This window comes from Brachyhypopomus gauderio, chromosome 2, assembly GCF_052324685.1.
Source record: "Brachyhypopomus gauderio isolate BG-103 chromosome 2, BGAUD_0.2, whole genome shotgun sequence".
NCBI lineage: Eukaryota > Metazoa > Chordata > Actinopteri > Gymnotiformes > Hypopomidae > Brachyhypopomus > Brachyhypopomus gauderio.
Genome location: NC_135212.1, coordinates 21,411,000 through 21,435,686, shown reverse-complemented (window position 1 = coordinate 21,435,686; position 24,687 = coordinate 21,411,000). Strand labels below are relative to the sequence as shown.

The 24,687-nt window shown below is 44.7% G+C and overlaps 2 protein-coding genes across 3 annotated transcripts; one reads left to right on the top strand and one right to left on the bottom strand.

Moving 5' to 3' along the window:
• The first annotated feature begins 212 nt into the window (after nt 1-212).
• Nucleotides 213-10,042, top strand: c2h15orf39 (chromosome 2 C15orf39 homolog). Of its 2 annotated transcripts, XM_076990872.1 has the most exons (4): nt 213-462; nt 1,825-4,765; nt 6,399-6,445; nt 9,013-9,149. In XM_076990872.1, exons 2-4 carry the CDS (start codon nt 1,921-1,923, stop codon nt 9,016-9,018), a joined length of 2,898 nt encoding a protein of 965 aa, XP_076846987.1. In that variant the 5' UTR covers nt 213-462; nt 1,825-1,920; the 3' UTR covers nt 9,019-9,149. The 2 variants fall into 2 exon arrangements, with proteins under 2 accessions (XP_076846987.1, XP_076846993.1); XM_076990878.1 differs by lacking the exon at nt 213-462 and having other exon boundaries at nt 4,674-4,765; nt 9,013-10,042.
• A 1,527-nt stretch (nt 10,043-11,569) lies between these two features.
• On the bottom strand, nt 11,570-24,171 carry arih1 (ariadne ubiquitin-conjugating enzyme E2 binding protein homolog 1 (Drosophila)). The gene is made up of 14 exons (XM_076990862.1): nt 23,676-24,171; nt 21,467-21,534; nt 21,183-21,327; nt 18,815-18,907; nt 18,471-18,526; nt 17,589-17,655; nt 17,261-17,367; nt 16,436-16,478; nt 15,499-15,570; nt 15,280-15,410; nt 14,738-14,795; nt 14,034-14,294; nt 13,816-13,928; nt 11,570-13,687 (listed from the first exon to the last, which is right to left on the bottom strand). The coding sequence occupies exons 1-14, from the start codon at nt 23,952-23,954 to the stop codon at nt 13,603-13,605; spliced, it is 1,578 nt and encodes a 525-aa protein (XP_076846977.1). The 5' UTR covers nt 23,955-24,171; the 3' UTR covers nt 11,570-13,602.
• Nucleotides 24,172-24,687: the final 516 nt, after the last annotated feature.

Below are 24,687 nucleotides of genomic sequence, written 5' to 3'. Positions count from 1 at the left end.
CACTCATATGGACTACACACACATACTCATGTGGACTAAACACTCACTCATGTGGACTACACACACACACTCATGTGGACCACACACTCATGTGGACTACACACTCACTCATGTGGACTACACACACACACACACACACACACACACACACACTCATGTGGACTACACACACAGCCTGTAGAGAGGCAAGACCCGAGATCCTCCCTCTGTATTTTGTCATGTTGTAATTGGCTAAGCGGGTGGCAGCTTACATACTTTTGGACTGACGCCTTCAAACTCCTCGGGAAAAAAGCCACAAAGACAGAAATACCTGGAAATCATTCGCTGCACCATCAGTTGTTGGAATTGCAAATGTCTTTTACGGAACGTAATTCTATTTATTAACAAGCTTTCGTTTTTTATCATGGACTGCCTAATTGAGACTGTTGAGACTGGCGTGGATCGAGCAGGAGTTTCTCGGCGGTAAGTATTGCTGGCTGTTTTGATCGTTGAGCATTGCGAAGAAAGTGTAGGTTAGATAACTCCTAATGTGCCGTTATGAACAGAGCTCCACTTAGAAAACCCAGATTGTTGATTATCTCAGTAGTAGCGCGGGTTTAGTTATCACTGAACTTTGAGACCACGTGAGAACTCACGCTGGCTGCATCGTTGCGTGAGGAGGTCGCAATTTCATGTTTCTCTGAAGTTAGGGGGTCTCTAGCATTTTAATGAGGATTAAATGATTGTGAACGATTACTGGAATGTTTTTATATAGCGAATAGTCTGACATTAATAATATGAACACAACGCTGCAGGCTGACCATCTTCGAGTGTCGTCTTTGCTTTTGATCAATTTTTGCATATAGCGCAGATGTTGACGGAAGTTTCCTAACTAGCACCTAAAAGATTCAAAATGGATTCATCTGGTTTTGGTCTGTGCTTTGCGGAGGTAGTGAAATTTGCACGGTCACCCACGCGAGATTACTTGCAAGCTGCCTGTGCTTGTTTCTACCGTAAACTGTATGCAAACGAACATGTTTTTCTCCTTAAAATCATGAGAACACAATCTATAGTTCACACAGAGTTTAGTCTGCCTCATGTCACCAAGAGCCTCTTGGTTATTTCATCATAACCCCTGGGCGGCCTCTCTGGGGCCAGAGTTCAACTTGGGCACTAGATCTTCCCGTTCATACCACTAATTCCCTAACGTTCATGGAAATAACCCCCATCCCCCGGTTTCCGTGCCATAACTGCAAACCCCGCTAAGCAGAATTGGAAGATGTGGTGCTCAGTGTGAGTGTGATGGTCCATATAGTGCTGCTGTGGGAGAGCTTGGTGAAAGTGATGTGGGTGGTTTTCTCTTGTGGGACTTCTCAAATATAGCATTGACCTAGAAGGGTTGTCTTTCTGGGCTGGTTTAGATATTACATTAGGTCTCCGGAGTACGAGTAGTACGAGTGATACAGAATGGTTTAAGTTAAAGCATAAAATAAAGTTAAAATAACTGAGCTTGTGTATATAACATTTTGAGCTATGTCACTCTTTCATTATATGAATAGCTTCACTGTATTGTATGCTTACCTTTGTTTCTTTGTGTCTTTCCTAAGCTTAGTCTACTGGTTGGGGCATGCCATGATATGACTTTCCTTGTAGCCCATGCTGCATGCAAATGAATTTCCTGGGAAAAGAATTTGGTTCTTTTTCCCCCCCTCATTCATTTTAAAGAGTGTGAAAATGTTATTTAGTAAAAATATATAACACTTAAATTAAAGAAGCCAATGTAAATGCTTTAGTCTATCCTGCTATATTATGTGTCTTTCTTTTTGTGTGTGTGTGTGTTTACAGGTTTATTTTCGCATGAATCTCAAATCTCAAAGGCTGGATATAATGAAGAGCAGTGAGTGAGTGCAGAGTTTCGTGGAGCCCTGAGCTCAAGGCAAAATGGCAAGACTAGAGGATCCCATGAGCAATACGAGTCCTCTAGGGCTGCCCAAAGCAGACAAGCCACCCCAGTACTCCCAAGACAAGCCCCTCTCATTCAGACAGGCCTACATGTCTGGCTCCCTCAGTGGAAAAGAGACTTTAGATCTTCACTCGCCGTGGAGACCCTCCAGGACCTGTGTGAGAAATGGGGGTAGCCCAGTGGTTCATCCATCACCCACAGAGGGGTCCGTTACCAGTCGGCTGAATTACAGGCCTGAAGATGTGGCCTTCCCCATGGACGCCGGCTCCCCTGCCACAACGGAGCAGTTGGCAGCTAAGCGCAAGTTTGTCTACTACAGCAGAAGTGCGAATGAGAACAGCTCCAGCTCCCCCGTCGGTCTTGCCGTTCCAAGGCCGGTGTATGGACATCGGCCGTGCTGTGCTAACCAAAAGTGCGCCGTGGGGCAGAGCTACATGGTGGAACGAGGGATGCAAAGGGTTCCCCCTCCAGTGTTGGAGGAAGACTGGGCAGCACATTACGCTCACTGGGCCTACTTGCACAGAAAGGAGCAGGAAGCATTGATGCAGCAGAGAATCTTGACATTTGAGCCCTGTGGAGAGAGGGTACCGCTTAAAGATGTCTCCTCGGAGGGCTGCCCCGGTCTGAGCATGGGCAGACCTAGGAGGCCATCTGCTTTTAGTGAGCCAGGCCAGGGCAGCTACGTCTCCAGCCCAGCGCGGCCTTTTGCCCGTTCTCCACCAGAGCACTGTCTGCGTCTCCAGATGCCCCCACAAGCGCACGGTGACCTACACCCCACGTATGAGCCACTGACCCAAATGCACTATGGAATGCCGACGCGGGTTTACCAAGATCATCCTCACACCTCAAAGTATGTAGAGATGCCTCGGCATCCCTATCTTTACTACCCACAGAGTAGCATTGAAATCTACAGACCAGAGAATCCTCATATTATTATAGACAAGCAGACTTCAGGACAGTGCCCTGTTCCTCAGACATACTTTAGTGATTTGCCAAAGTCCTTCTCTCTCATTCCTCCCAGCCACCCAGCTGTCAGGAACGTACTCGATTATCCTGCCTATAGAATGCACTTAAATTCTAGTGAAGCCACGAATGGTGTGAACCCATTAATGGAGCAGCCATGTCCCCGTCCTGTGTTGCAGCAAGTAGATGGACCTCTGGACTTTTCTCTGCAGCGAGAGCAGAAAGCAGGCTCCCACCGGGACCCTCACAGACAGTTTGGGAGTTTAGGGGCATTCCATCCAACACCGTCTCAAGCCCAGTACAGAGGAGCCACCAACAGTCCCTCCCTGAGCTGTTCAGATCAGGGCCGAGATGGTTTCCCAGCTAACAGCATCTATGATTACACACTTTCTCCCAGGTGCACTGGCGATATGTCCAGTAAAAAGCAAAGTTCATACATTTCAGACAAACCAGCAAATAGTGTTTCATCATCTAAAAGACACAGAGTGGAAATTGAAGAGAGCTGTGAAACTAATTATTTGAAAAAATGTAAGTTGGACAAGCAGCAGACTGATGAAACACGTGCACCTTCTTCACCCCCAATGCCAGTCATCAACAAAGTCTTCAGCTTGGCCCCTTACAAAGCTTATTTGGAGGCTACTGGTCTGCTGTCTCCAGCACACGATCCCAGTATTTCGGAGCTGCAAGCTGATCCAGAACTACCCAAAACAGAGTTAGAAGCACAAAATATGGATCTGACGGCAAATTTGAGTCAAGATGACCATAAGTCGAAAACAGTTACAACACCACCTGCTATCAGCTGTGATGCAGCTGAAATTCATATTATAAAGATCGAAGAAAAAATGGAAGCAGATAAAGCATTGTGTCAGTCAGAAATGGCCCAGAGCCCAAATCCTGCAGTTGGCCACCATGCTGCACAAGTTAAGGAAGAACCAGAAGATTTTGAATCAGAAGTGTGCGGTGCCGAACCCTGCACTGTTTTTATAAAGACTGACATTAAACCAGAATGCAAGCCTGTAACACCAGAAATATCAGAATCCCCCAAGACTGAATCTGTGACAGAGAATCGAGAAGAAACTGTACCTGCTGAGAACATTGTTCCAAAGCCCTCTGATCTCCCAAATATGTTGCCTTATAAATCCCCATCTCCACCTCAATCACTTCAGAGCACATTTTGCCTTAGTAGCATCCCTCCTCAGTGCCTCAAACTCACAACCTATAATATTGTCGTACCTGAAGTCCTCAGAAGTGTTGTGCCTCCCACCCCAGAGGTCCTTCAGTGTCCTACCGAGCCAAAACCACCAATAAGCAGCAGTAGACGGGCCCGACACCAGTTCATGGAGCTCCACCAGTCTCTCTGCGCTCTTGTGTCGCGGCAAGTTCTTCAAACCTCTCGTCAGGAGCTCAGAGACTGGCTATCCAGGTTGGACCTTGGTTCTCTACCAACCAAAACCCAGAAGGTCTCGTGCCTCCTGGGCTCCAAGGCTAAGGAGGTATGGCTGAGGGGTGAAGAGACGACGACAGCACTCCAAAAGGTCCTTGGCCAGCTTGAGAAGTACGTGAAGAGTCGCGAGTGCCCCTTTCTTCATGTCATTCGAGCAGGGGCAGTGTTCATCCCCATGTTGGTGGTGAAAGAGGCCCTGTTCCCCCAAGTCCAAGGCACTTTCATAGACCAGGTCCTGCAGGAACGTCGGATCGAGCTGCGGCCTACCACGCTGTCCGAGGAGAGGCATCTGACCCAGCTCCACAGGCGCTCTTTTTCTTCTAAGCTCAGGAGACTTCTGTCCCTCAAACACCTCCCAGATATGTATCCAGATGTCCTCAACCTTGTCTATTATGCTAGCGTCTGCAAATTCCTTGGTGAGTTGACATTAAAGAGAAAACAAATTTAAAGTTTCATCTACTATATACATTTGCGTGTTATAGTCTCATATAGTCTGTTTATAGTCTTGTGTGTGTGTGTGTGTGTGTGTGTGTGTGTGTGTGTGTGTGTGTGTGTGTGTGTGTGTGTGTGTGTGTGTATATATATATATATATATATATATATATATATATATATATATATATATATATATATAGTCTTGTTTATATAAGAATTGTCTATTGTGAGAAACGAGATCTTGTAGATGGATTCTCTTCCCTAATTATATCCAATACAGGATTCCATATAACTTATGATCATGGTTTAATGTACAATCAACCTTTCTGCACACAATACTGTCATATCTGAAACTAAAGGACAGGCAGTAATCATTGTGTGTATGCAGCTCAGGACTGGGACCTGATGACTTCCTGCTGAGCTGAATCTGCTGGGCACATGGTCTCTTTACAGGGAAACTCTTAAGCTTGGGTTATCCTCATGGGTGTGAAGCACTTTCAGTAATAATTGATGAATGTGGATCAATAGCAATGTTCTTGTGTGCAAGAATGTTTTCCATGCTTTTCAGCATTGATTTCCAGATGCATGTTTTAAGACCAGCTTACTGTGTCTGGGGAGTTGTTCTCTATTGAGGTTTATAGCTAGATGTTGGGTGAACCTTTTAAAATTGAGAAGCGTCATTGTCCTACCTTCTAGCATCTGGTAGGAAAAGGGAGAACTTTACTGAAGCATCTACCAACATGTAGTGTGCAAATAATATCTGATCTATAAGCGACAGATGAAACTAGTGGCAGATTTGTGGAAAAAGAGTAAACATGAGTGCCATTATCTTCAGACCCAGTTTAGATTTCAGGCCCTAATTGCTCAAGAGCCCGTCCATCTTTGCCTTGGGAGCATCGTTTTCAGAACAACGGTCTTTTTATTTGTGTCCTATGTCCTCACGGTCCCCTATGTCTCCCTTAAGCTGGACGTACACTGTGCGATTTTTGGCCCATTTTCAGCCGATTTTTCACTCGTGCGACTATTTTTCGATCGGGCCGAGTTTCGGCTCAATCGCGTGTCGTGCATCGTATAGTTTACACAGGTAAACGAGGAGCGATTCACACCTCACGACCAACTCCCGATCAGAAATCGCAGCGTCGCAAGAATATCAAACATGTTTGAAATTCAAATCGCTCCTCGTGAGATTGCATGAGAGCGTCGGGTCGTATAGTGTGAGTATATGAATCGTGAGCTGTGAACTTTTAAACCCTGCGATTTAGTCGTACAGTTTGAGCTGGAGCTCACGATTTAAAATATCGCACAGTGTACGCCCAGCTTTAGTCATCCCATCTTGTCACACAAGCAGCGCCCACAGCAGCCAAACCAACATGTTAAAACTAAAGTTTCACTCTCTGTTCCACTTAGATTTGATACATTTTCCCTCATTTCATAACCCTCTATCATACATTGGCCTCGAATAAGGATGAGCGCCTTGGCTTATTTTCAGTGGGGTTTTTTTTTTGTTTGTTTGTTTTTTTCATGTATTATTTTATTTCCTTTCATTTTGTATCTTCATACCCATGATTGATTTGGCATACTTATTTTGATTTGAACGGCCTTTTTATTTTACAGATTCTACTCATTCCACTCCTACAGACGGTGCCCCAAATATAACTCAGGTACAGTCCTCCTCCTCTGTTGTCCCCTGCTCCTCTGTTGTCCCCCCCAGCCTATATAAACATCACACTTCTCTTTATTTCCTTTTATTCTGGAACCTCAGTTCTTCCTGTCTGTCTGCTCAGCGCTGAGTTTATGTATTTCATAAATAACGGGACTCGTGCCGTGTTGCTAACACACCAACCTTTGCACAGTGTGACCCAGATGTATTTTGGTGTAGAAGAAAGTGTTGTGGTTTGGAATATCTGTCAGTTTCCGACACACCTTCTGCCCGGGAAGGAAGTGGTGTGAAGGAACAGTTGCTGAACAGGTGTGACTTTGCTCACAGGCCGTTAATGCACTGCAGCGTTTGTGTCTGTTTTATCAGCATTATTTGCAGTTTAGACTTCCTTCTTAATACATCAGCCAAAGAACGATTGTTTCATATCTTCATCTTCGTGTTTTTTAACTTGGTAAAACGGTCAACTATAAATGCCTTTGTCACTACTGCACATCCTTAATTTCCACAAAGCGAGGCCTTTTTTCCTGCCCTGGTTCTGGGGAGATGAGCTGCACTGACTGCATCACTTTCTCTCAGGACTAAAGTTGCTGTGTGCTGTGTTGGCTGCACATACACTGCTTGCTCCTGCCTCTGCCACTGTGCTTGTCCAAGCAGCCTTTTTCTGTTACTGTGTAGCTGCTCCCTCTGCCTGCCTGTGTGTGTGTGTGTGTGTGTGGCGCCTAGACAACTGCATAGTTTGTCTTGCATCTCCAGTCCAAGGATGTCTGCTCTCTTGAGCAAATCTTATGTTTCCGTGATCTGTTTATAGTCCTGAGATACTGGAGAAAACATCTTCATCTTTGGGCAGTGTGTGTTTGTGTGTGTGCGCGTTTGTGTGTGTGCATTTGTATTTAAACAGATAATCATTCACTGTCAAGGCATCAGATATTATAAACTGTTAAAATCCACTAAAATGAAAACCTCTACCTGCACATACACTACTCACAAAAAGATTTGGGACATTTTGGCTTTTGGGTGAAACGTATGGAAAACCTCACGCTTCAGTGATGATATATCATGACAGTAGGGCGAGTAGAAGAAGCATGCAAAGGTGTTTTCCTCATCTCAAAACAATTTATTTAAGCAGTGTTTGAAATGTATTGAACTGAACGGTGGTGGGTAGACCCCAACAAAAAATGGCAATATCTCATTAACGTGTCATGTGCCCTTGAGCTTCAATTACAGCTCGACAGCAACGTCTCATGCTGTTCAAGTCGACGCATTGTCTGCCGAGGCTACTAGGTGTTCTATGGGGTTCAGGTCTGGAGAAAGTGCAGGTCACTACGTTTGATGCGCCTCCGTCTCCAGCAGCCGTTCCCTAATGATGTGACCTCCATGAGCTGGAGCAGTGTCTTCTATGAAGATGAAATTAGGCCTGTGTTTTTCATGCAGATGCAGTATGACTGGATTAATTATGTTTTTCAAGTAGCATGAGCTTGTCACAAAGTGTAGGGCAGTTCTGTATTGACTAAACACACTTGCCCACACTGTATCACCACCACCACCACCACAGGCTGGTCTGGTGACAACAGTGGCTGATGCATAGCGCTCTCCTTGACGTCTCTAAGATCATTGGCGACCATCATTTCTGCTCAGCGTGAAACGACTTCCATCAGTGAACAGCACTGAGGTCCACTGGTCCCTCGTCCAACGTAAATGCTCCCTGGTCCATGCAAGACAATGACACCTGTGTCTGGTGGTGTGGTCAGGTACCCTCAGTCGTACACACCACTCTGATTTAAACAGCCTCGAATGGTCTGACATGACACATGGATGCTTCTCACGTTTCTTAATGTGTCTCGAGTTTTGTGGCATTTATCATCTGGTTCTGCAAGGCACTCTTCACAATAAAGCGGACATCAGTGTGCGATGTGGCCAAACTATGCCCACCGTACCTTTCTGTGACACTGTGATCTCTGTTGCAACCTGCTGATGACCCTGCGACACACTAAGCTCAGTGGCCACTTCCGTCTGAGAAGATCCTGTTTGAAACCGCGCAATGGTGAAGTTCTGATCAGTTGTTGGCAGGGCCGGAGTGGGTCACTATTTCAGCCCGGGAGATTCAAAATAATTTTTCCCTCCCAATCGGCCCAAACTAGAGACCGACATGAGCCAGCCGGCTCTGGTTGTTGGGTGTTGTCTTGGTCTCGTGAAGTCAATGTGAACAGCATTATTAGGAGAACCCAGCAAAATTTGAACAGAACATGAATCGGTCGATCACCTGTGAACTGTTTTTAAGCTCCTTGTAAGAGAACACTAAGAACTGAATCATTGAATAGATGGACGTGTGCATTCAAAAGTTTAGAGAAGGTCATATTAAGTTCACCAGTAAAGGTTAGAGTTCATTTTCACCCAAAAGCCAAATATTTGTGAGCAGTTTATGTATAGTTTAATAATGTACTGTAGACTGCTTTTATAGGTGTAGTTAGAATTTGTCATTTGGAGGCTGGACTGCTTTTTTCAGTTCAAGCTTAGGATTGAGTGAGTCAGTATGATTCAGCACTAAATTCTGACTTGTTTTCTCTACAGAAATAGAATCAACCTCCATGTGTAAGAAAGAATGTGAGGAATTCTCTGATGAAGATGAAAACTCTGCTGCTGGAGGGAGAGGTCACACCCCTGAGGTCACACCCCCGAGGTCACACACATGCCACTCGGTGGCATTCATGGAGAATCACGACCAAGATGCATGCCTGAAAAGCCCTAAAGGCAAAGGAAGGGTAAAGAGTGCCTGCAAGAGGGTGTTTCTAGGAAATGACAGCTCATCAGAGGAGGAGCCTGTGGGGCATTTTGAAAGCTGGGACGGCGACTCCGTGGAGCGGGTGGGGTGGGAGAGCAGGCCGGCAGCCTGCAGTGATGACGACGCTCACATCGTGGTGAAATACGAGGAGGATGCTGAGCCTGAGAACTCCTGGGGGCGACCTCTGACCTCTGATGACCTCTCAAGCGAGAGCAGCGATGGCGAGAGGGAGACGGCCCTGCGCTCCTCCAGCAGGGGGCGACGCGGCGTTCCCTTGAAGCACACGGACATGGTCCTGAAGCTCAGGAAGGTGTACTATGGCAGTGGCCGACCGCCCCGCTACCAGAGGGTCACGGACCACCCCGAGGATCTGGACACGGCGCGAGACGGGTGTAGGCACCACCAGGGGGCAAAGAAGAGCTGCAGGGGGTCCCCGTATGGGACATGCGCCCTGGGCATTGACGACGACCCTGAGGCATGTGGGTCTCGCCACTGTCCTTGCCTCTCCGGGCAGCGCGCCTCAAGACACAGCAGGAGGCGGGTGCTGCGTTCAGCCATGCACGGCACCGAACGGGCCACGAGGAGCGGCTTCCCCGACCTGGTCGGCAAACGGATCCGGCACCTGTACGAGGAGAATGATAAAACGGAGGTGTGGTACCGGGGCGTGGTGCTGCGGGTCCACGAGCCCCATCCCAACCCGCTCAAAACTGTGTTTGAGGTCAAATACGACAGCGAGCCGGAGTGGCAGTACTACCTGGAGCTGCTTGTGGACTATAAAAAAGGGTGGCTTCAGATTGAGGACTGAGGATGAGGGGGGCTTCAGATTGAGGACGGGGGGGGGGGGGGGGGGACTGTGAAACTTTGTTAAACTGTGAAGTCTTTTTATTATTATTCTTTTTCTTAAAGGAAAAACGTGGATCATTTGAGTATGTGAATGAGGAATGGATAGGTGTTGCACCAGAAAACCTCTTTACTGTGTTTCCATAGCTGAATAGTAAATTCTTACTTTTTACCCATTGCTTATTGAGCAAAATGCGTTCATCGTTAAGGTTATTCAAATTTCAGGTTTTTAACTAAAACCATTTTTAGGGATGGAGTTGAGGTAAATCTATAAAACGGTTACTTAACTGGGATCTTTCACGTTATCAAATGACCTGCATTCCAGGATGGTGAAGGACCAAAGGGTTGCCATGTTTACAGAACTGTTCTAAATGCTGCTGCTATGATATTGAGATTTTTACATTTTAAAATGTTTGATCAGTGAATTTTCCATTAAGCAGCATGATTGCTAGTGACAATCAGTCTTAAGTGCCTTTCTCAATCACATGTATGCTTTATAATTACAAACTATTTGGTTAACATATTTGAACATCAGAACACCATAAACACAAAGTAAGAACCATTTTAGTCCATTTGGCACTCATTTTCCATTAAGTTTGCTGCTAAGGGAAGCCTGTTGACTTGTGTGTCATATACATACACACATTTCCAAGTGCACAGACGTTTTTTAACTTTTATTTTTTTGCCTTATCTGACATTTGTTCATTAAAAACTTTTTATGGTATTTGTTTGCTTTTCCAAGCTTTATCTAAAACTAAATGTATGGCCTTTTGCTTTCATAAGGCTCACTTTGAAGTAGAGCTTACTCATGTAGCGAACATAAGATGTTTTGGCTCCCTCTTGTGGTTAAATTCGGTGGCACTGGATTTTAACGTGAAGAATCGCTGTTTGCTGCTGAACCAGTAAGTAAAAAAAAAAAAAAAAAAGTCAAACCTTTTGCAACATTTTGCACTTTAATATGTTTTCTCCAAAACAGACAACTAGTTTTTCCACACTTTACACTATGTATATAAGAAATCATAAAGAAAAGATATGTAGAAAAGTATTAAAAGGGTTTTTTTGTTTTTTCATTTGGGTTTCATTTTTTTTGGACGTCTGAACCAAATAGCTGCTTTTGTTACTGTGCATGTTAAACTGGGATATTCATGAACTACCAGACAAGATCAAATACACAGAGCCTTGAGAAGCAGACGGGTCTTAAAAACCCAGTAAGAGCCACAGTGACCAGCAGGACGGACGCAGCCTCAGAACCACTGCGCATCTTTGCAAACGCCACTCCACTCCCAAATGTAATGGGAAAGATGAACTTAAAACCAGTGTTAAACAGCAGACATGTACATGGTGCCACTGCTTTGCCTCCGAACGGGAGTGCTGCTGATTGTAGTAGTAATGATGACTGTATGCCTGGAAGACCCCGCGGCAGTCGGCTCCGTGTTCTAAACCAGCCGAAAGACGAGAGCTACAAACCCACTTCACTGCTCATGCCTCACTGACGAGCTAACAATGTATTAAAAACTCAACTTTAATAATAATCTATCCACCTCCACACACGTCTAATTTGAAGAATGCTTTTAGGACATTCATTTAAATTACATATCTTTATTTAAAAAAAAAAAAAAAAAAAAACAAACAATAAAATAAATCACCTTTACCGCATGAGACCCACAAGCAGAAAAGTAGCTCATTTGTATGATGGTGGTGGACACATCAGTGTCATGTCACGTATCCTCACCAGCCCTACAGCAGTTCCTCTGACACAAGACATCAGAAGCCCCGCCCACAGCTGCCCTCACTGTCAACTGCACTAGCATGTGAATCCTTCACGTCACTCTTCTCTGACATACACCTGCCCTCATGTACAAAGGTGCATCAGAGTACTGAAGAAAAAAATAACTTTTCATTACAGTTTTACACGTGTAATGAAAAGAACTCAAGCAACACCTGTACAGTGAGAATCTTTGATACACGTGACCCCTGAGCACAACATGGTTAAAAGCAACATTGAATTTCACAGCAAAACACAGACAAATGACAGAATACCAGGGCTGCAGAGATAAATATGGGTGTGGAAAAAACCCTCATATGGATGTGGAGCATGGAGAAAACCTGCCTCTGCTGACCAGTGGCTCGACCCAGAGCCCTTCTGATCAGCACCCTTACAACGGTTCACCATTCATACACGCCAGAGTCCTCCAACATGCCCTACAAGTGCACCAAAGAAAACCTGGGAAGAACGGAGACCCTTTACAGAGAGAAGCAGAAAATATTTTTTTAAAAAGGTACATTTATATACGGGTGAATGAGTGAATATCACTCAGTTTGCCTCTCAAAAAAATCAACATCGGATCACAGTTCAAAACTCTACCGGGGGCTGTAGAGACGAGAGGAAGGGTCTGTCTGGTGGGTGTAGAAGGCCATCACCACCGGCGTCAGTGGTAGGTGGTTGTACAGCTCGCGTGTCTTCTTTAGCCTCGACTGGCTCTCCTGTCCTGCTCACACCGCCAGACCGGGGGGTCGCGGTAAACTAGACGCCCCTCCTTGGCATACGGAGGTTCATTTGGCCGAGGTCGAACTTCAGTCTCCTCCAGCGCTGCACCCTGGTCCTGGAGACCGAGGACAGGGGGGTGGGCGGGGGGGATGTGGTCTCCTGCTTTGGGTGAAGTATCCTGTGTCCGAAACCTCTTAAAAAGAGGGACCAGCAAAGGCATGGAGGGATACTACACAGCAAATATACATCAGTTTTTTTCTAAATATTTGTAAAGAATAAATATCTTCTTAAATTTAAAAAGTATGCAAACACGTGCCACTCTTGCTCTGTAACTTCCATGCATATGTATTATGTACAAATTGAAAAATACAGATTTGCTCCACGCCCCTGACATTTGTCTTCTTCTATCTTTAAATTGAAAAAAGCTCCCCAGCAACACAATCAACTCATCAACGTTCTGCATCAGACCACAAACTAACATGGTCAGGACGGTTAAAGCCACTTGGAAAAACTATAGAAATATACTGCATACCCACACGCGCACAGACATACAAACAGGACTATTTAAAATAAAATGAAACAAAAACATTCAGGGAGAAGATGGTCAGAGGGAGGCGATGGTGCTGATGTTGAAGGGCAGATGTTACAACACAAACCGAGAGGATGTTCTCCTGGGTTTGACTGCATCTCAGCTCGCGTTCACGGTACTCTGTTAACAATACTGCTGTAATCTCGCATTTTACTTCGATTACGTTTTTGTTTTATTTAAATATAGTTTACTTTTAAAGTTTCTTTTACAGAAACAATAAAAAAAAAGAAAAAGGTGAGTTACAAAAGAAAAAAAATTCGAAGGAAAAAAAGATGAAGGACGAAAGGCTGGATTTGGGGGGGGGGGGGGGGGGGGGGGGGGGGGGTGCCAGGGGGCGTGGCTCCGGAGACCTGTGCTGCCCAGGGGGCGTGGCTCCAGAGGACTCTGCTGCCCGGGATCTGTTGCATCTGCGCTATAGTTGGCGTAGGTGTTCTCTGAGAGTCCATGGTGACAGGACATTCCTCAGTCCTCGATGTACTCCCACAGGTCTTTCTCATAGCCTTCATGCACATGTTGCAATAGAACCCGCCGCCTGCTCTCACAGTATCTGTGCAACACACACACACACACACACACACACACACACACAGTTATTCACACTTGGTAAAGTCAGAGTTAGGCGTTTACGGCCCGACCCTGAAGAAAGAGTAATGTAAACAGCATTGATAGACTTGCCTATATTTGTCTTGTACTTTCTGTTTGATGTCCTGCAGTGAATCCTGGGAAATGTCTCGTTCCAGGTATCCAGACAATACCTCGGTGGCATTCTCCAGGTCAGCCTGGTTGTTCTGAGGGAACAACCGCAAACACTCACAAAACCTGCTCACGTTCCATCTCACCGGCCACAGATGCAAAAACCACCACCGCCACCATTTTATTCTTCTCCAGCTCACCTCGAAGATGATGGACTGGTTGTTCTTCTTGAGGTAGAAGGCAAAGACGTAGGTGAACATGAGGGTGGAGCGGCACTGGCACAGCACGTCCACGGCCTTCTTCAGGAACTGCACCTCGATCCACGACATGTTGTGCTGCTGCATCTCCTCCATCTTCTGCTTCACCTGGGCGTAGAGCTTGTGCTCGAAACGCAGGCTCTGCATGTGGTTCATGTAGCGGTTGCAGTAGAACAGGTACCTCTGTAAGGCTGCCCTAGAGCGCTGCACACACACACACACACACACACACACACACACACACACACACACACACACACACACACACACACACACACACACACACACACACATCAGGACAGGGGAGCAGAGGGGCTGCTACAAAAGGCTTTCTTCTACCTGCAAGAAACCCCCATTTCAGGTAAGAGTCTCTGAGCGAATCGGTCACCATCAGGAGAGTGAACATTAAAGGTTTGGGTGTAGTTCTGCCCGGCGTTGCTATGGCACTGGGGAGGCTGCATGGTGCGTTATCTATAGCGCAGGGAGAGCAACGTGAAGGACAGAGACAGAGCGGCGGTGGACGTGAGACAGAGCGGCGGTGGACGTGAGACAGAGAGGTAGCATCCGAGGGCTCTGCTCCCCGGACATCCAGATAGGGAGGGAGGAGCTTCTTCTGCCGCCTCCCCCCGCTCTGAAACCCCGCCTACCTCTTGTGCGTCCCTAGCCGCTTTTGCATCGTCCTCGTTGTAGCGATTGCAGTTGTACCTGAAAGAGGAAGGGAGTTTGGTTTTTATCTATCTCATGTTGACAGCAAAAAAGCCCTAAAGCTCTAGTGTGAGACTGGAATCACGGTGGGATACACTAGGTATCACAGTGGCTACACATTAGCCTCTAATCCAAAATGTATTTACAAACAGGAAAGACACTTTTCTTCCCCAGTCCCCAATGGTGGTAAGAAAGGGCCTCCTCACATACTCTCACTACTAAATAACGAAGTAACACTTGAGAAAATCTGGGTGACTGCAAAATCTCAAAAGCAGAACCCAAGTCCCACTGCCAAGAGATCTCTTAAAGGAAACACTAAATTAGGCACCATAATTAAATCTTTCAGTTCATTACTGCTCCCTCTCACAGTGCCATATAGCTTTATTTATTTTGCCCATAAGCAACATTATATTAGATTACATTAATTAATGTAAGTGGTTAAACTGGAAGCCTCAAATGTGAGAAACTTCAAAACCAGACTTACCAGGCTGATCCGTGGGGTTCCCAGGGGCCCAAGCAGACCCAGCAGAACTCTGCTTTGCAGTTCTGGTTCCGACACACCATGTGGTTGCAGCCGCCATCCTTCTCTATGGTCACGTGGCATTTGGGACATTCCTGCACCACAACAGGAAGCTGTAGTCCCAAAGGGTCGTAGGACCAACCAGAGCACATTCACAGCAGCAGTCCCGCCCACACCACTGACCTTGGTGTTTGCCGCAATCCAGTTAGACGTCTCGCTGTCATCATCACACTTCTTAATCCATTTCCTTAACCACTGTAGGAAGGGGGGGAGAGTGAGACAGAATTCAGAATACAGTAGTCCTGGAGGTTTGTGTGTTTTGATCATACGACATACTCAGGTGACGGTTGTGGTAAACACACATAGGGAGATCATGAGCAGGTCGGAAAGGGGTTAAGAATGATCTCACTGAAAGACACCGCTAATGCACGTCAAAAGCGACACAGGGGATGAGAAGTTTCCTTTGTTTTCACCGCGACAACCCCACAATAACAATCCACGTCTCTAGAGGTTCTCAGACCTGAGTGTGGCGCTCTGCTTTAACCCTCCGCACCACTCCAGGGGAAGAACTTCCCAGAAACAACTCCGGCTCTCGCCACTCTGCACACTCTCAAACGCAGCGCGCTCTCTCTTTCTCAAACGCAGCGCGCTCTCTCTCTCTCTCTCAAACGCAGCGCGCGCTCTCTCTCTCTCTCAAACGCAGCGCGCGCTCTCTCTCTCAAACGCAGCGCGCGCTCTCTCTCTCAAACGCAGCGCGCGCTCTCTCTCTCTCAAATGCAGCGCGCGCTCTCTCTCTCAAACGTAGCGCGCTCTCTCTCTCAAACGTAGCGCGCTCTCTCTCAAACGCGGCTGCCATTAGACTGGTAGTACAGATAGACGATGTCTTGCACTCCAATCCAGAATTTGTCATTAGAAACTAGCTTACGCCAGGATTTTAATAAATCTTTTAATGCAGCTACAAATACATATATTTTTAATCTGAAATAAAATAACAGCTTCAAAATTATAAGCTGATACCATAAATCCTTCTGTTACGAACAGCAAAGGGTTTAAACGTGAGTGATATAACGTCTAGTGCTCAGTGTGTGTGTTCACATCAGGAAGCGCGGCGTTACCGTACCTTACACTTCACCGGGTCGTGCCAGTTCTCACCGCAGTTGAAGCTGCATGGGGCAATTGAAGAAACACTATAATCAGATCATGACAGTACACAAGTTACTATGACTACCACCCTGACATAAAGGTTATAAAGGTTTCTCAACACGCAAATGCTAACTGCTGCCTTTTACTGTTCCGGTGGAAAGGCAGGAGCATCAGAAATCTCTTGGGTACAGTCACGTCTAAGATGACATCTCAACAATCCTTCATTACTAGCCTAAGCCACAGCATTTAATAGATTGAACCACAATGGCATCATGTAGACCCCCGCCTTCAAGATACAAAGAGAACTTGGAGGCACTGGCTGTGCCTCACACAGTGCCTCACACAGCGCCTCACACAGCGCCTCACAGTCCAGTTTTGCATGACTCGTTACCGTAGAAGGCAGAGTCTGGGGTCCTGATGCTCAATCACATTTGGGACATTGAGCTCGGCATCCTGACTTTACCAGGACCAGGACCCCCAACTGCCCACTGGTGGAATTACTTTAATCACAGCATTACAAGGTTTGTAACTTTACATATTTATACTGCCCATTTCTCCTCAGAATTAAACAAAGATAAAAAAGCAAACAACTTGTATTTTTAAAGAAACTTCAGTGTCCACAAACTCAGTGTTGCTACAGAAATGTGTAACAGTGAAGGATCCTTTCTCTCTGTCTGAGGTCAACATTCGGACAAGTCTACCTTCCCACCAGAGAGGACCTAGACCCTGGCCAGGAGACCAGTCCTCCAGCTGACCCTCACGCCTCAGATGACTGGATATGTGGTGCTCGGAGGTCACTTACCAGAACTGCCGGCCACATTTGCAGCGGACGGGCTTGGCATCGGGGTACTGGACTTTGACAACGTGGTGACAGTCAGGAGCTGGACACCATTTTAACAGTCGATTGCACTGTAAAGGAAGTGGATGAAGACGGTCAAATTCCACCTGTCCACAAACACAATCTCGCTTCCTAAATTATGCAATGTCCATTCATGAAAATATTTATACCCATCATATGCCAATATTCAATCAAAGTTAGCTTATGTTCTAAAGTTATTAACTTAAATAAAGTTTTTCTTTATTGTGGAGTAAAAGTATGTGAGACAAACCCACACAACATGTGAACTTACCTCTACAAAACTATTAGTTATTAAATGCTGGTATTTCAGCTTCACTTTTGAATCTGTTATAAGTCGCCTGGGGACACATAAATGGAGCAGGACACTTAGAGCTCAAACACTGTACAGCCAAACATGGAACTGAAGGCATGAATAAATTATCTTACTTTTATTAGACTAAATACATACTTCCTACTGCCACACACACAGCTGTAATGCTCACACACATGCATGCCATTCTGGATCCTATGGGCATTTTGATGAATCGCTGCATTCATATGATCCCAATAACACAAATCATATGGGTCAAAATGGAGGGCAAAACACTGTGATCCACGAGGTCACCAGTGTGGCATATTACAGTCCTACATATCTGCACACAGCCACACCACTATGTAGGCTAAGACAATTAGAGTGGGCGCTGCAGCCGAGCGAGGCAGGAGTTTATCATCGCCCAGCTCCCTTCTTTTCCAAGCAGGCCGCTCGTATTTAGGATTACAGAAATGTTAGTTTCCCATAAAATCAATGAGTCAGAGATTCCAGGGCAACGTAACGAAGCTGTTCTGTGCTTGTGGCAGAGAGGCAGGCGGGTGGAGTCTCACGGGGTCAGACCGGGTCACTGAGCGGGACCGTCCTACTTCTGGAGGACTGTGAACTATGTCAGCTGAGCTGTGAGACAGAGAGAGACCTACAGGTCACAGCACTGCAGGACAACTGGGCTCGGGCTCCTGAGTGGCCGCACGCGAGACATCCCAGCGCCTGCAGTCTCGACACCCCTCCTAGTTACCAGTTCACACTACAGTGTTGCAAACCAGTGACGAAGGCATCTCAGCATCTCCTTTAATTCATCTGTTTATTTATACACTCGAGCATGCACGCACAAAAAATACTTACATAACTGTGTTGTCATCGACTAGGATGTCACAACTATGAGCAGGACAGGAAATGGTCTGAAACGAGTCAAAATAAAGGCAGATTTTAGGCCCCCGTCCCACAAGTCAAAACTAGGCCACCTGAGGGCTAAAGATGTTGCTCTAATTCTTAAGTATGAGCACACACCTGAAGATCAGATCACAATGTAATACTCAGAGACTATATACAGAATGGAGGGAAAAAAGGCTTTTACACAGGTCATGACATTTACCAGGGCTTCAATACAAGTCCTGAGGCTCTGAGATTTTGCAATGTGATAATGACAAAGAGGAGAGAGAGGGGGAGAGGGAAAAGGGAGAGAGCACCTGGCCCATTCCTTCCTCTATAATTTTGGTGGTTAGGTAGTCTCCCCAGCACTGCATACAGAACTTGTGTCCGCATTCCAGACCAGTGAAGTACTGCAACAGAGGATTGAAAATCAGCGCTAGAACACCACGCACACACACATACACACACACACAAACCGTGTTTTTGCTTAGAGTTTGCGTAATTAATTCACATGGTTATCGTTATCACACAAAGTAAACGGGCTCTAATAAACATTACCCTTACATTCTTTAAAGTAGCAATCTGTGATGTCGTTTAGCACTGAGCTAATGTGAATTCTTTAGTATTAAGCACTTACGTGACAATGCAGTACCAACATCAAATGTTTGCCTAATAAAAGGCACCATCCCAAACACCGCCATATCAAAGCACAGCAGAAAGAAAAGAGGGAAAAACCATCTTCGCCATATCTGGTCTGACAAAAAGCTTCCCCACAGAAAACAAAGAGCTTTTGTTTTAAATCACTTAAACCAGGGACCTCACACATTCTTAATAGTTCAGCACACGGGGTGACAGAAGCCGTCGCCAGGGCAGATCTGACTTATGAAATGATCTAGCACTCAAAACTTCTTAACCACTGTCTGGCCTCCACACAAAAGGCCTTCGTTTGTCTTTAGTAGACCAAGCATAAAGTACAGCCTGAGTGGGCACAAGCAGTCCCACCTGCGCTAGCTGAATGAGGTCAGTGGCTGGAGTGGACCTCAGAACTGGGGGACATGTTGGGTTACGCTTGTTGTTGGGTTCAGCCACATGGATCTTTAGGCACTCGGTTAGCCTGGTTCTCTGTGATTCACACAGTGAGGGTCACACCAAATCCAGAATGTGAAATCACCAATTTGAAGTTTGGGACAGTCACAGTGGTGGGTGAATTGCCATGGCCAGAATGCAGAGAACGATAAAAGTGAACATATCTGCAGTGTTGTATATGTATTTGTATATGTGATAAGCGATTAGAGCTGAAAATGGATTTCAGGTGACTATGGGAAATCTAGCATGCGGCGAATGGAAGATCATCTCTGGATTATCAAAGTTTATCAGGACAATACATATCCATGTCGTCAAAGCCAGCATAACAAGAACGAGCTGCTTTTCTTGAGTCTTCATGAGCCACATTTCTTACTGTATGCTTGTAGCAGTTGGACATGGTAACAGCTGCGCAGTTCCAACAATACAGATGACACCTCTTCTAAACCAAGTAGCCAAGAGGGTGCTGTTGTCTGAAGACCATCAGTTTCATCTGCTGATTATGCTGCCTGAACCACTAATGTATTAATGCACGTCTTGATGCCAGCTGTACAATGCGTTTCTTCGGCTTCTGCTAGTGCTCTACTCTAGGAGCCAACCCCAACGAAAGTGCTCTGCTTTAGCAGATATTTACCTCACACAATCTACCAAAACAAAGACGACAGTCCATCTCACTCATACTGAAACTCACCACACCACTAAACACACCACAACCATCCCCCCAGAATGGGTTTAAAACTTCAATTTGAAAAAGTTTTCGAATGACTGTACTATCTGTCACTCACACACATACACATACACTGATGCATGATAAGCGTCGGTCGACAAAGACGAAGTAAAATTAGCCGGAACAGAAGCACTGCATGATTGCTGAGTGTATGAAAATAATTGGTGATACAATGGGTTTAATTGACCACACCTACTGCTTTGGCAGTCATAGTGTAATGGTGTCTTCAGTTATCTCACACGGAACGTAGCAAAGGTGACAAACATGTATGTGCACATGTGCACACCCACATGCACAAGATTCTCCTGTTCCTCCACTCATTTGCTTTGGAAACATTTTGATTCTTTCCTAATGGTTAAAAACGTATGTACAATACAGTATACCATCACCCAAAAGACATGTCAACACAACACACATCTCACTTGCTCTCCTAGGCACACAAACACAATGGTTCTGAGGTCATGTCATAAACAATGTGCGTGTACTGCTGTCTCTAACAGCACCTTAATCTCTGCAAACACTTAGGGCCTTATCTAGAGTCACAGAACTGGAATTTAATTCAACTGTCACTTGCATACGATCAATCACTGTAAATTAGGTGTTACACTGAAGAGAATATCAGCTGTAAGTTTCTAGCTCTGGAAAAAAATGCATGCCAAATAAATATCTGTTAAAGTTAAACTTTAACTTTAAACTGTTAAATTAGTCTGATGAGACCTCCATCAAAGACCATGATACTAATTTTTTTTCATTACCGGGTTACCAAATTAGAGATATGACTCACAATATGGTTCATGATATCTGAGCAACTCAAAATACTATATGAATGGATCACTTAGAAGCAAAAAATAAAAGCCCCATTCTTAGAAACTGACCGAGTTAGGGTAGTTCAGGTAACATATCTGACACGGCATGTCCTGCGCTGTTGACCGTGTGTTCATGAGACGCGTCCGGGATTTTTTACTAGGGTTGATGACATGGCATTCTGAAAACAGCTTGTCCAGGTTACCATCAAAGTACCTGCAAGGAAACAAACAGTATCACATATCTGACTATTCAAAGAGTGAGCTAAACCACAAAACGACAATATAGTCTAGACAATACAATCTAGATAATGTAGCTATAGTACATAAAAAACTACACAGGAAAGCTTATTTACCTCTCCATCAGCTTTTCCTTGTCCCAGTTGAAATGACTAAGGAGTATTCTTGTAATTGTTGCAGGATTCTGTAACATGGGAAAACACCACACAAGGCAACAACAGACATTTATTCGTTAGTTATATATACACACACACACAATATTATATATATATATATATATATATATATATATATATATATATATATATATGAATGAGAGAGAGAGAGAGAGAGAGAGATGCACTGATCAAAAATTTTGACTTTTTAATATGCATGGCACATTACTGAGTGGTACTAGTGTACTAGTATATGTGAATTACAAGGAGATATAGCCTAACAACACAAAATAAAATGAGAAAAAAAAAACTCAAACGGGGAAATTACCTTTATTGTTTTTACTGACAAAAGAAGGGGGAAATCTTTTTCAAGACTAAATCAATTTAATAAATTTAACTGCAACCTGTACAATAAACAGAACCACATTCGCAAAACAGTAGTTCAGCTGACTAATATAAAATGCTTTCAGCTACAGTTTCCCAAGTTTTATGATTTTGGAGATTAACTGCAAATTCATCTGCACAGTGTCCCAATTGTTTGGAGTTTGGTTTATTTCTAGTAACTGGTATCAAGTCAAATAACAAGGACAAAAAAACAATCTTAGAAGTCAAGACATTTTTTTTTACACAGTTTTATGTATTTTGTTTTGTTCACAAGGCACACTACATAAAATGGGATGGGACTATATAATATTAAAATGGGTGGATGAAACCTGTGTCATTGCAGTGTCTATTGTGAGTAATTCAATGTTTACAAAATTTAAGTTCATAATTCAGAGGCTCAGTAAATAAAGACTAAAACAAATTGTTCCCATCTGAGCTAATTTACAATCTTACACTCTTACAAATTACAGACAGATGAACAATTTAAAATATTAATCCTTGGATTAAATATGAAACCACGGATTAAATGACTCAAATTAGAATCTGGTTGATCCAACACAATCTAACTCTGGTCTCAGGATATAACACTATTTGTAGCTAATATTTCGCACCAATATTTATTCTAACCAGTACTTTCTAGCCAGGTAAAGCGAACTGTTCAACTAGAGCATTAACTGCTGACGCAGGTATATCTAATACAGCTGCTTAGCCAACCTGCCACCATATTCTGACAGGAACAAGATTATGGCGTGTCAAATTATTGCAACAGTTTGGTAGCTATGCAGTGTAAAGCTACTCGTTATGCCGAAATATAACAAAAAATAACTTTTAGGGGTTCTCATAATTGTGTGCGCGGTGTGGGTTTGTTTCTTATTTGAACAATGTAAGCCCTTTATTAATGATAACAGCCATGATGAGGCTCCTGCTCCGCCATGTTGTTGTCCAGACTGAACAGCTAGGTTAGCCAGTGGTAGCAACTTGAACAGCAACTATAACTCACACTGTTCCTCTCCGCAGCAAATGCGTATTTGTAAGCCTAAAACCAACAAGTAAAAAAATAATACTTTAACTATATTAGATAAATATGCCGAAAATTATTTAAATGACCACCCCCTGGAAGCAAATAAGTTAATTAGCTCGCTAATGTGTGTAGCTACCCAACTACCTAGCTTGCTGTTGTAATGGAGTATTATGTGGCGGTATATAAATATGATATAAAGATAACTGCCGTCTCTTGGGTCAACCAAAGGCTCGGGTTTGCTAGCAGGAATCATAACTAGCTGTTTAGGTTAGCTAATCTTAGCTTGTATAGGCTAGTATAGCTAGTGTTAGCTGTCAAAGTGTTGTCATTCTTCAAGTCACTGGTCATTGGCCACTAAGTATTAGCTAACCACGCTAGCCAGACACCTGCCTTAGTGCTTTTAATACAAGTTACTTACGCGTTCTGCCCAACGTTTGCTGACTGTTAGCCAGCTGGCTAGTAGTCTAAATAGCTATCCCAGCTAGGTAGGGGCAGCTGCCTGGCGCCCTAGCCGGCTAGTTAGCTGTTCTAAAAGATTTTAGTCTGACAACTAATTCGATTTAAGATAACTTATCATCTAGGACATCACATCAGATACTACTGCGTCCCAGTTTTCTGTTTGTTTCCAAAAATACAACCGTTACCCCCCCCCCCCCCCCCCCAACAGAGGCTCAGCGGCAGAGAGGCCAATTTTCCAGCGCAAATGTGAAGTGTGCGTGTTGATGGTGAGATGAAGGCCGAGCACACGGTGGGAGTACCGCTCACCTGGATGACCTCGTTCACCTCCCTAATACACTCCACCATATGCTGGAGGATCTGCTCGGCGGTCAGAACCTCGAAGCGGTAATCCTCCTCGTCCTGCCCCGGCCCGAGGCCGCTGCCCCCCGTCTCCCCGCACTCGTCTCGATCACCGCCGGCCACTACGGGATCGACCAGCTCCACCTCCCCGAGGTCCAGGGTATCGTCTTCGGGCTCCTCTTCGACGCTGTCCTCGCTGTCTTCATCGTCGTCGAATTCATAGTTGTAGCCCTCGTCCGAGTCCATTACTAGACCGATTCTGGGTCGTGACAGGCCAAGTTGTTGACGTAGAACGGGTATATAATTACAAATGAGGATTAGAAACAGCCTGGAAATTCTTTAGCTCGCTTGCATTTCTGGGTTTTTTTTTTAGCTGCAGAGAAAATAACAACAGACGCTACGCTGCTGCGGAGCCAACAAAGAGACGTAGCGCCATGAACTGACGGCGACGTACGTCATACGCCTGCCAAAAAGAGTGTGCAGGACGTTTTAAATAAAGTTCGTTCAAATTGTGATTTTGGACATTAATAGCGGCCATTAATAATGTACACAACCGCGTTATCCTAAACAGCGTTATGATTCGTATGCGCTTGAATAACTGTACAATTGTTGAAACAGATCAGGTTGACATATAAAATGAACGTGTCAAATCTTAAATTAAGTACAGAAATGTATATTGCTTATGTATGTATGTATACTGGGTGTAGTCCACAAAGTACCAATAATACATTCACAGTGAGGTCAACTCATGTCCAAGTTGCGTCGTGTGAAAATAACTGCGATTGTGAGATGTACTGTAATGTGCAACTAATGCAATGTTAAACTGTCATAGTTATGTGTATCTCTGTCTATGAACTACAGAGATCCTACACCAATCCGGTGTCTGTACAGTTTTTTCAGTACACCGCTGTATTGTGCCCCACTGAGAATCTTCAAACCTACCATGCTTCTACACAAAATGTACATTATAATATACGAC